Here is a 10,244-nt window from a genome sequence, read left to right on the forward strand (position 1 = left end):
GGCCATGAGCAAATACTATCCCTGCCCATGTGTTCCCATAAGACCGTCACCGCAAGAGATATAGAGATGAGCCCATGTGTGACACTTTGTTTAAATTCCAAAATAGCTGTTCATGGTTATTTTGCCTTTGGGAGTTTTAAGATGATGTCATCTTTGCACACAAATGGCGAAAAAGCGTCCATATCTGGAAAATCTAGAGGGAGAAAAATTTCGGTCGTTTATTCTAATATGAGTCACAATCAAAGTGGCAACAGCACATCAACATGAAGCAAACACACACATCTCCCAGTGTGACACACAGACATGTTAGGTTTGGGCAAGTCTGGGCCCATAGATGGCTTCAGACAAGAGCTCATAGCAACATAATTGTGTTGGAGGATCTGTTGGCTTCTGCTGATCCAGTCATCAATAGTTTGTTTTTGCTTACAAAAACATAAATTTGTGACCCCAAAATGTACACACAAAATTTGCAAGTTCTGTTTTTGAAATCTGATATCCTGGGTTTAAATCGTGTATAAATTTATTTTTTTAAATTCATATTTAACTCATCTATGCACTTTTATGTCTCTGTGCTTGTATGTGTATGGCTGTCTTTATTAATTGAAACCTGGAGCAGAAATACTTAAACCCCTGAAGCATAAGAAAATTGGTGCAATTTCTTTCTGGAGGGTAAAGGCAACTTGGTATAAAATGTTCAACAAATTGAAAGAAATTAGAAGAATTTAAAAATATATATATATTTTTAAAGCCAGATAAATGCCTCAGTAAAAAATAACTTTAATTACCATAATTACATATTTAATATTAAGTTAAATCATTATTTTAATTTGAAGCACTTTTTCCAAGTCTTAATTGCCTTGTTTGTGTTTTTACTTTTCTTCCTTCTTTTCTGTGTACTTGTTATCAATTTCTTGCAAGTTTTCTATTTTGTTTTTGTGTTGATCATTGCCTCCTTCCCTTGTTTTTTAAAGAAATCAAGCCCCATTGCTCAGATTTCAAAGGATTAAACACTATGATGCAAAACCGGTTTTGCATCATAGTGTGCTGTAAGTGCTATATGAATTAAATAAACTTGAAACTTGTAATATTACATACATTTTTCATTTGCTAACAGGCCCTTTCAGATTTTAAACAGCTGACACACATAACATTGATAAACTCTGACTTTGAATGAAATACAGGTTGACCGTTATGCCGTATAAAACATCTTTTTAAAAGCCTTTGTTTATCTAAGGAAGTTCCACTCTCTTTGTCAGGAACGCCCTTCTCACACTGACACACACACACTGACCAGGAACAACCTCAGTTTGATCTTTTTGGCTGCTGTGCAGCTGCACTGGAACAGTTGGAGTTTTAATCTTGCTCAAGGGAACCTCTGTGATTTTATCTTTCCTTTGCACGTTTATCCTGCCGGCCCAAGCCCTTTATTTCTAACCTTTGGGCCATCGTTTCACAACAAATTTAAAAAAAAGTACAAAATCTAGAAAATCTACATTTTTTAAAATAGGAAAATCAATGGTATATTGGCTTTTAACCACCCCAAAGAATCATCGTGAGGAAAAAGTAAAACCATCACTCAACCCCCTTAAAGGCAACCCTTACATTACCTACATGTACCTGCATGTTCACATCTCCAGCATTTTTAACATTCCTGTCATTACGACCCTGCACACATTTACACACATGGGTCAGTGCATCACCAGTCCATGAACCATGAACCATGACCATGAAGCAGCTACGGCTAAGTCACTATGTCGAGGGCATTTTTATCACAGCTATCAGAGTAAGAAGCTATGGTGTGGCGTCTTCCCTCCTTCCCTCCTGTCTCCTCCTAAACAGAACAGTAGTGCATCAGCTCACGGACGCAACCACGCCCGCCTGACCAAACAGACTGACATTTGCACTACTAACTAAATAAAACTGTTGTTTTACAGAACAAAAAACATATTCATGGTCTTTTACAGAATTTAATTACAAAAAGAATTCAACAAAAAAAGCAACTTCATGTGCTGATGAATACACAGATGGTATTTTGGGGTGTTCGAATCTCTTTGCAATCAGTGGAAAAAAGTGCTGAGAAAAACGTTACCAGTGGAATGTAGATAGCGGATTTGCGGGGTTTTTTTGGCCTTGATTCAATTTTAGATCATTGTAAAAAAAAAAATATTTAAAAAAAATTGTGGTTATAACAAACTTGTAGTAGCTGAACTGATTACAGACTTTCCAAGTATCTTTAAAAAAGCCCACATTAATACACCAGAGATTATGGATTTAAGACAAATGCAACTGCTGTGTTACACTGACCATCAGCACACTGGTTATATTGACTGATTCACTGGATGCAAATGGGATCCAACAGATTCATCAATTCTTCCTTTTGCCCTTGCTGGCAGCTTTGGCTGGTGTTACTGCGGGAACAGCTGCTTGGTAGAGCGCCGCGGATACTTTGTTGATGTAGTACAGGGCGAAGAGAGAGAATATCAGGCTGGAAGAGACAAACAACAAAAGCAATGGAGAGAAAAAAGGTTTAGCAAGTACTTTTAACTGTGTGTTATGACAATGAAGTAATTATTCATGAACTGCAAAGGTACTTTCACGTACCATGTAGTGACGCAGACGCGGTGCACCAAACCTGAGGCAAACAGCGACAGGCACAGGCACAGCAGAACTGGAAGTTGAGAGAATGAATAACACGAGATGATCAGAGTCTGAGTCATATATCAAAGCACTAATACTGTGGGCTAAATCCAGATTAAGTGAACATACTGTTTGTATCATGGTTGTTAAATCACTGATTAAATCACTGACCAACTGTGCATCAAAGGCTGACATGGTGATGTTCAGATAAGCTTTAACACTCAAGAATGCAAATGTTTCAGTGTAAACAGGGCTGCGCATGACTCGCTTTAGACTGACAAGAGTTTGATTTCGGTATTGTCACTAGGGATGGAAAATCGAGAAACGGTGCTAGTTAAGCACCCATTCCACATGATCCAATCCATAGATTGTTTACCTCCAAGCTCATCAATTCCTTTTATCAATGCAGGCATATTTTTCCTGAAAGTTGCACAGTTTAAAACAGTGACATGAAACTCATGGGTCTACCCTGCTGGAAACTCGCAACAAGACGGAGTCATGGTGGGGAGGAAGACACAGTCCAAAGCGTGGCTTCACAAAGATAGATAATTCAACCATTCTACTCTGTTTCTATTCTGTATGTATTCAGACTCGAATAAAAAAATTGCACTGACGCTTAAAACCTGCACGGGTGTACTTTTGTTCCCCCACACAGAAAATGAATCAGGAATCAGTAACAAATTAATTAAGCATCACACCGACAAGCTGAGAATAAAATGTCACTACTTACTCTCTGGGAATATCTTGGCTTGGAATCCCTTCCCAAAAATCAGGTTTTCCAGATTATTAAATGCCTGGAAATATAGTTAAGGTGGAACATTCCTCAGTGGTATCTGTGCATTTACATGAAAGCAATAAAGCAGGTTACTCAATGAAATCAAGCCAGGCAGACAACAGGATGCAACATTTTGCTCAAGAATTTGAACACAACAGACCGCGTGGTAGCTTCGTTTACAAGAAGCCATGTAATACTAAAGAATCTCGCAACAAGGATTAAAACAGTTCAGCAGGATACAGTGAGGGAGCAGAGGAAGAGGATTGAGCCCAGGAAACCTCCCAGGATGGTGAGCCACTCAGTGGATCCCAGCTGCTTACTGAACATCTGCATCCCGGCAAACACCAGCACTGACAGCAGACTGGACAGCACTAAAGAGGTGCCGGTGTTGACCGCTACAAGGCACAGAAAAGGTTTATTTGTATAAATCAAAAAAGTATGCACAGTCCTTCACAAGGGCAAACATTGAGAACAACTGAGGCCAGTCTCGACATAAACAGAAAACTATGGTGCAGTCATCAAGGTTCCTACATCTTAGTGCAAGTGGGATTTAAGACTTTTCAGGACAATTAAATGCCACTTAGAAAATTGAAGACCAATTTTACAGAAGCCAAACTAAAGGAGATCATGTACTAATATTAATTACATTAATTACTTGAGATTATGGGAGAATTTCACTGTATTTTTCCACTATTTATTATATTTATTGATGATGTTTATGCAAGAGGCATTCTGTAAATTATAACTGTAATTATTATTATTAATATTATTATTAAAATGTTACCCAAATACTTCCAGATTTTTCAATGCAATGTCAGACAGAAAATTAACTAAAAATCCAACCTCCAACGTCATCGCATTTGACATCGACTTTTGAAAATTTGATTTAAGAAATTTAAATGCCAATTTAGGCCTTATTTTAACATGAATGAATGCTGAAGGGGATAAAAACATGTATTAACATTAATAACTTGAGGTTACGTCACAATTTTTTAAAAATATTTTTCTAATATCTACTGTAAAATAAAACATGAATCTTTGGTATTGTTAATGCAAAATGCATTCTGTAAATAATATTAATAACTATTATTATTGTGATGTAAATAATATTAACAATGACAATTAATATTATTATTATTATTATGTAAATGTTATCCAATTATTTAAATAATGTAATGTCACAAAAAAAAAAAAAATTCCCACCTTAAATGTCTAAGCATTTTTAAGACACTTGAAAACTGACTGAAGAAATTTTAATGCCAGTTTAGGCCTAATTTTTACATGAATAAGTGAAATGTCCTTTACGACTTTTTAAGAAACCCTCAGTAGTATACTGAGGAAAGAATCAGTCTGGGAAACACTTCAGTAGTAACGTAACTAAACTGATTATAATTACATTTAATATAAACACTCATAAAACTAACTTATTTCTTGCTCTCGCTGCTGTCAACAGAGCTCGTTTCAGCCACAGATTAAACAGATAATGAGATGTTAGCAGAGAGCAGGTGCTGGAAAGACTCTCTGCCGTATGGCATCATCATTTAGGTTACATTATTGTCAATTTAGGATTATATCGATATAAAAATCCAGTTAAATTATCAGTTCTTTCGCTTGAATTACAGTGACCACCTTATAACGTAACGCCACGTCAGTGTTCGTCCACAAACGCTTCCGTCAAATCGCTGTTAGCTTTCAGCTAAACTGACGTTAGCAACAAGAAATATCTATAATGCTCCACATAAACAGTTTAATAAAATGTATGTGCTTGCTTTCTTTGAGTTTTTCATGCACTAAAACTTGCGCATAAACTGCCATCACTCGTTTATTTCTAAATGTTAGCATTAGCCAGCTAGCTTGACCGTAGAGCTGGGCGCTTTTATAACTTCTAACTCTGAGCGAATACAAACGCGCTAAGTGAGTTTAGTTGAATGATAAATTGATCGTGCAATACATACCCATGATTCAGCGTTAAATTTGAGTCCTTGAAATGGCAGGTGTATTGGATTTGACTGTTTTTGAGCCAGCTAACTGTATCGGCTCTAGGAACTAAAATCCTCAACACCCGGTCCAAAAAACAAGTGGGACCGGTGGGCGGGGTCGGGTCGTGTTTGGAGGAAGTTGACTTTTTTTTTTTTAAAGAAAAATTACTTTTATTTTATTTTTTTATTTCAAGAATGCTAGATAATCCGCAGTTTTCAGTTTTACATGCATAATTTTTATTTAATTCATCACCGGAAGGCAAATCTGAACTGAATATTAATCCATTAAATCCTGCAGTAATAACAAACTGTACTGTAACTGAGAATTTCCACCGTCATAAAGTATTTTCTTCAAGTGTTTTTGTGTCTTTCTTTATAATAGTTCAATAATTTTAATGTGACATACATTTGTTTTCCCGCCTACTTTTAGGGTTTTGTTTTTTTGTCTCTCTCTCTCTCTCTTTGTCAAATGTTTTATTAAGTTTTAAACAGTACATTCAGTGGTCAACACAAAAATTTACAAATGAAAATAATGACACAAGTAGATACAAACCAGACAGACAAAAATAAAGTAAAATAAATAAAATATAAAATAAAATAGACACAAGTATGAACACACATAGGGGTTTATCTAATTATATCATAAAGCTGTAATATTTGCATAAAGTAAGATTGAGTTAGTTTCTTATTACGTATTTTTGAGTTTGATGTTGTTTTTAATATATGTAACTCAATCTGATTGGCCCCTTAGAATTTTGTAGTCTTGATTTTAATAACATATTGGAGAGTCATATGTATTATGCTGACATCTGATTCAAAAAAAGGTTGTTTACTACCCAAAAACTCCACCACTCAAATGCTTGAATAGACATTGGATTAAGATCCTGGTTGCAATAAAGATCTGCTAATCTGAGAGAAGGAGGTGTTATTTGTACAAGGTATGCACTGTGAAAAAGACGTGCATAGGAGGCAAAAATATGTCCAAGAGCCAAAAGGGTGCGAGCGAAAAGAAAAGACAACCATCGTCAGTTTACGAAAGATTTGTACAAAATGTATTTGGGATAACGACAACATTCAAAGACTCCATGAAAATTTGACGGACTGACAACAATAAAAGCACATCAGTGTTCACTAACACAGTAAAAGTAGCACTTATTTCTTGACAAAGTTACTGCCTTTTCAGCATCTATTTTATTCAAAATACATGCTGTAAAAAATAGAAAAATAAAGAAGCCATTAGGAACAGAGAGCGACTTGTGTATCCATTTGACATTTGTTGGTGCAACATATGCACACAAGTCAACTTATTCCACATCAGGACTGTCTCTTTACAAGGGCTTCTTCTTCAGTCCAAAAACAGCTATAAACAGAAGAATCTCCACAAAAGCGGGCAGCACGCTGTAGGGAGAGACAGAGAGATAAAAATGTTGAGGACTGCGCCACAGTACTTAGACACATTCATATGAAACTCCTTTTTTTTCTTATAGAAGCTCTATCACTTTGATCCCTGAAAGCAAAAACCAGCACAAACATAAAAATACAGACAGACAGACAAACCTGCAGGCGGCAAAAATAACCCAGTATGTCCAGCATTCCCACTTCTCAAACACAAAGAAAGACAAGGATACAGATGCGCTGCAGTGGACCGCCAGTGCTGGGTGTAATATTCGTCAGGGAAAAAAACGCTTTTTTAAAAATAAATACATAATTCTAAGTTAATATACACTAACCTGCAAATGGCAAGGATCCACCAGTAGATGTCACACTGCCACTGCTCAAACAGAAAGAAAAGCAGAGCAACAGAGGCACTGGCGTGAGCTCCTGTTGCTATTGTAGGAAAAGAGGCGAGTATGCAGGAGTTTGGAGTCATGGAATTGTAACGGAAGACTAGAAAAAATTTTTAATATCTATTTTTCTTCTTTGATATATCTGGAAGGCTCCTTAAGAGATATTTCATTCAACAAAAACTCCTTGGCTTGATTTGAGGCTGTCATTATTCTAGGCCAAAATGAATTCCCACCTCACCTTCTTAATCCAGGAAGCAGATGCCATAACGTTTTTCTCCTGCCTTAACTTTTGTTCTGCACAAGAGCCCCAAATCAACATCTCACCTGTCGCACAGAATAATATTTTTTGGTACATTTACTTTTATTGGACAGTTGGTAGTGAAGTCAGACAGGAATAGTATATGGGAATAGCAAAAAACCTCGCCAGTTGCTATTATGTGGCTTTCACTGTGACCGTTTGGCTCCCAAGACACTCAATGGGATAAAACTTAAAACAAAAATATTTTTAACATTGAGCTATTGATGGATATAAGTGTATGTTCACACATGCATATATCAGTTACACCAGCGTCATAGTGCTTAGGATTACATATACTTTTTCTTAATATTATTTACTTCTCTATATATCTGTATTCATTTCTGTCTTTGTTCTGCTGCAACAGCTGAATTTCCCCTCTGGGGGTCAATTAACGCTTATTTATCTTTTATACTAAGAATCTGTTTTCGTTTTGTCTGAAATGTTTCTTTTTTGTTCGATTTAAGGTGTGTATGAAAAACTTATAAATACCTGGGCAGAATGTGGGAATATTTAAGGTTAATATGAATTTTTTTAAAAATACTTTTTTTTAAAGAATGGGGTAGGATTTGATAAGTATTCACTTCTAACTGCTCTTTTTTGGACATGAAATACTTTTGTTTTTTACTACATGTGTTTGCTGGGCATTCTGGTGTTGTTTTCTAACATATTTTTTTTTCATTTTATCTTGCATTTTTGAGATAAAATCTAACACACACACATATATATATATATATATATATATATATATATATATATATATATATATATATATATAAATCATAAATCATCATCAATGAGGGACACATACTAAAGGATACACAGGAGACCTTGGCTGCAGTTGAACATGGACACTCCAGAGAAGAATCCGGCCAACTCTATAGCAAATAGACCGAGTGTGACTGCAAGAGCCACCACCAACCTGAGACAAAGAGAGACATATTAGAGAGTGTGTATGCCTGTGTGTGTGTCAACTTATTTCATACTGTGGGATTGTTTGTTTACTTTTCTTGGTATCAGGATTTTTGCATTTGTTGAGGTGAAATTCCCCATGAGCCTAAATCTCACCTGCACATCTTGTTTTTTTTGTATTTGTGTTGTTTTGTTTTGTGCAAATAAATCTTAAAAAACTACACTGTGTTTGCCAAGCGTTTTCTTACTTTCTGTCCTCGTCTTCATACTGCTCTTGAGTGAAATCCAAAGGCAAGCAAGCCTTTATGTTGTTCTCCTGTCAAACAAACATTCAAACAGTTTAGCTTCAAAAACGGCCACAAAAAGACTTAAGAAACAGTGATGAATTGTAAAGATTCAGGCAAAACTACATTAGTGGTTATGAAAATAAACGCATCTGACAGAGAGTTCCTCGATTATAAAATTGTTTTTTTCTCTAAGTTTTATTCTACCAGGATAAATCCATTCAATTATCTTAAAAAAAGTTATACAATTTTTAAAAAAGGACAAAAACCAAAACAACCTATGTACAAAGAAGTATCATTTAGCAACTTTAAATAAATATATTTAAGGCTTTGCAAATTTCTATTGCTTTCATTGCTTTATAATTCTTCAGTCCCAGTAACGTTGCTATTTAGGGTCTGATTTCACTTTTAATTGTTGTATGTGTCTCTCTTAAAATAGAGGTTCAAAATAAACAGTTTTCGCAACCAATATCATTCTTATCATTAAAATGTCGTTTTTTTTTTCCCTAAATGAATAACTGAACCAGTCAACATCTTAAATAAATATTCAAGGTAAATACAAATTCATTTTATACACAAGCGTTCCAAAAATAAAGGACAAATAGTTTCATTTTCATAAGTACAAAAAACATATTTTTCACCAATATCTTCTTGAGAGCTGTCGGTTTAAAGATTAAATCAAATGTATAAAAATATATCTCACTTACCCTCGACCAAAAGATCGTGATCACGATGACAAGGTGAGCTGTGATAGTCAAGAACCGAGCAGGGACGAGGTTGTTTACAGCCGACATACTGACCAACTATTTATTTCATCAGAAAACTAGTTTACTAAAAACAAAGCACGGACAGATGCAACGTTATCTACGGACTGAAACAATGTTTAGGTTAGCGTGATTTGCTACCTTAGCATCTTAGCTGCAGTTTCACAAAAAAGCTAACTTTATCCAAGACGAAGGTGAAAACACGCAGAAAAATATATTTTAGAGAACATATCGCTGCTTCAGTTTAAATTTAGCTACTATTACTAAAACACAACCAACTGCAGATGAAATTTCCACGCGGTTGAGCCTTTAGACGGTTGCTACAACAACAGACAACACGGTGCATTCTTTATTACAGACCGGTTTAACCATCGACCTCAACGCAAAGGTTCCGGACACGGACAACATTTGAGAGAGGACTGTTCGTGTTTTTCTGTTTAAAATCTTTATTAAAAACAGTATGAATACAATACAAATGATGAAATATAATTCCAGTGTATCAAAATAATAGCAGAAGTCCTACATCATTTCATGAGATGTTATACAGGGTACAAAAGTCCAGTGTTTTTGTGGCTATAGGATTGATTAGGTGTAGTGTTTGCGGTCATTTTTAAAAAGAAAGGTTTATGATTTAAAAATTTGATTTATGGATGTGGAATTTTGCAAGCAATATAATCAAACTGATGATAAATATTGCTGTGTTTTGGAAGAAGAGTAACTTGTTTTAAAATAACCTTCATTATTAACAGTTTTGAAAATCGGTACATTCATTTGTCAATACAAAAATTTACAAATGAAAAAAATATGACAA

General features: G+C 35.3%; 2 protein-coding genes across 4 annotated transcripts; both read right to left on the reverse strand.

The window, feature by feature from the left end:
* Positions 1-1,953: 1,953 nt before the first annotated feature.
* krtcap2 (keratinocyte associated protein 2) lies at positions 1,954-5,528 on the reverse strand. The gene is made up of 5 exons (XM_088084498.1): positions 5,368-5,528; positions 3,653-3,807; positions 3,368-3,431; positions 2,602-2,668; positions 1,954-2,485 (listed from the first exon to the last, which is right to left on the reverse strand). The coding sequence occupies exons 1-5, from the start codon at positions 5,369-5,371 to the stop codon at positions 2,365-2,367; spliced, it is 411 nt and encodes a 136-aa protein (XP_087940624.1). The 5' UTR covers positions 5,372-5,528; the 3' UTR covers positions 1,954-2,364.
* A 1,035-nt stretch (positions 5,529-6,563) lies between these two features.
* On the reverse strand, positions 6,564-9,826 carry tmem107 (transmembrane protein 107). 3 transcript variants are annotated; one of them, XM_088084497.1, is made up of 5 exons: positions 9,377-9,826; positions 8,634-8,701; positions 8,285-8,395; positions 7,122-7,162; positions 6,564-6,789 (listed from the first exon to the last, which is right to left on the reverse strand). In XM_088084497.1, exons 1-5 carry the CDS (start codon positions 9,461-9,463, stop codon positions 6,752-6,754), a joined length of 345 nt encoding a protein of 114 aa, XP_087940623.1. In that variant the 5' UTR covers positions 9,464-9,826; the 3' UTR covers positions 6,564-6,751. The 3 variants fall into 3 exon arrangements, with proteins under 3 accessions (XP_087940623.1, XP_087940622.1, XP_087940621.1); XM_088084496.1 differs by having other exon boundaries at positions 7,122-7,218; positions 8,295-8,395; positions 9,377-9,825; XM_088084495.1 differs by lacking the exon at positions 7,122-7,162 and adding an exon at positions 6,949-7,045 and having other exon boundaries at positions 8,295-8,395; positions 9,377-9,823.
* Between the last annotated feature and the right edge of the window lie 418 nt (positions 9,827-10,244).

This window comes from Plectropomus leopardus, chromosome 11, assembly GCF_026936395.1.
Source record: "Plectropomus leopardus strain MGB_pleo_1.0 chromosome 11, ASM2693639v1, whole genome shotgun sequence".
NCBI classification, from domain to species: domain Eukaryota; kingdom Metazoa; phylum Chordata; class Actinopteri; order Perciformes; family Serranidae; genus Plectropomus; species Plectropomus leopardus.

Excerpts from the sequence above, each read along its gene's own strand:
- krtcap2 (XM_088084498.1), bottom strand. Across the intron at positions 2,669-3,367 it reads AGCCAAGATATTCCCAGAGA|TTCTGCTGTGCCTGTGCCTG; the intron begins GTAAGTAGTGAC and ends CTCAACTTCCAG. Across the intron at positions 2,486-2,601 it reads CGCGTCTGCGTCACTACATG|CCTGATATTCTCTCTCTTCG; the intron begins GTACGTGAAAGT and ends TGTCTCTTCCAG.
- tmem107 (XM_088084496.1), bottom strand. The coding sequence starts at position 9,463 with ATGTCGGCTGTAAACAACCTCGTCCCTGCTCGGTTCTTGACTATCACA. Across the intron at positions 8,702-9,376 it reads TCACGATCTTTTGGTCGAGG|GAGAACAACATAAAGGCTTG; the intron begins GTAAGTGAGATA and ends TTTGTTTGACAG. Across the intron at positions 6,790-7,121 it reads TGGATCCTTGCCATTTGCAG|CGTGCTGCCCGCTTTTGTGG; the intron begins GTTAGTGTATAT and ends CTCTCCCTACAG.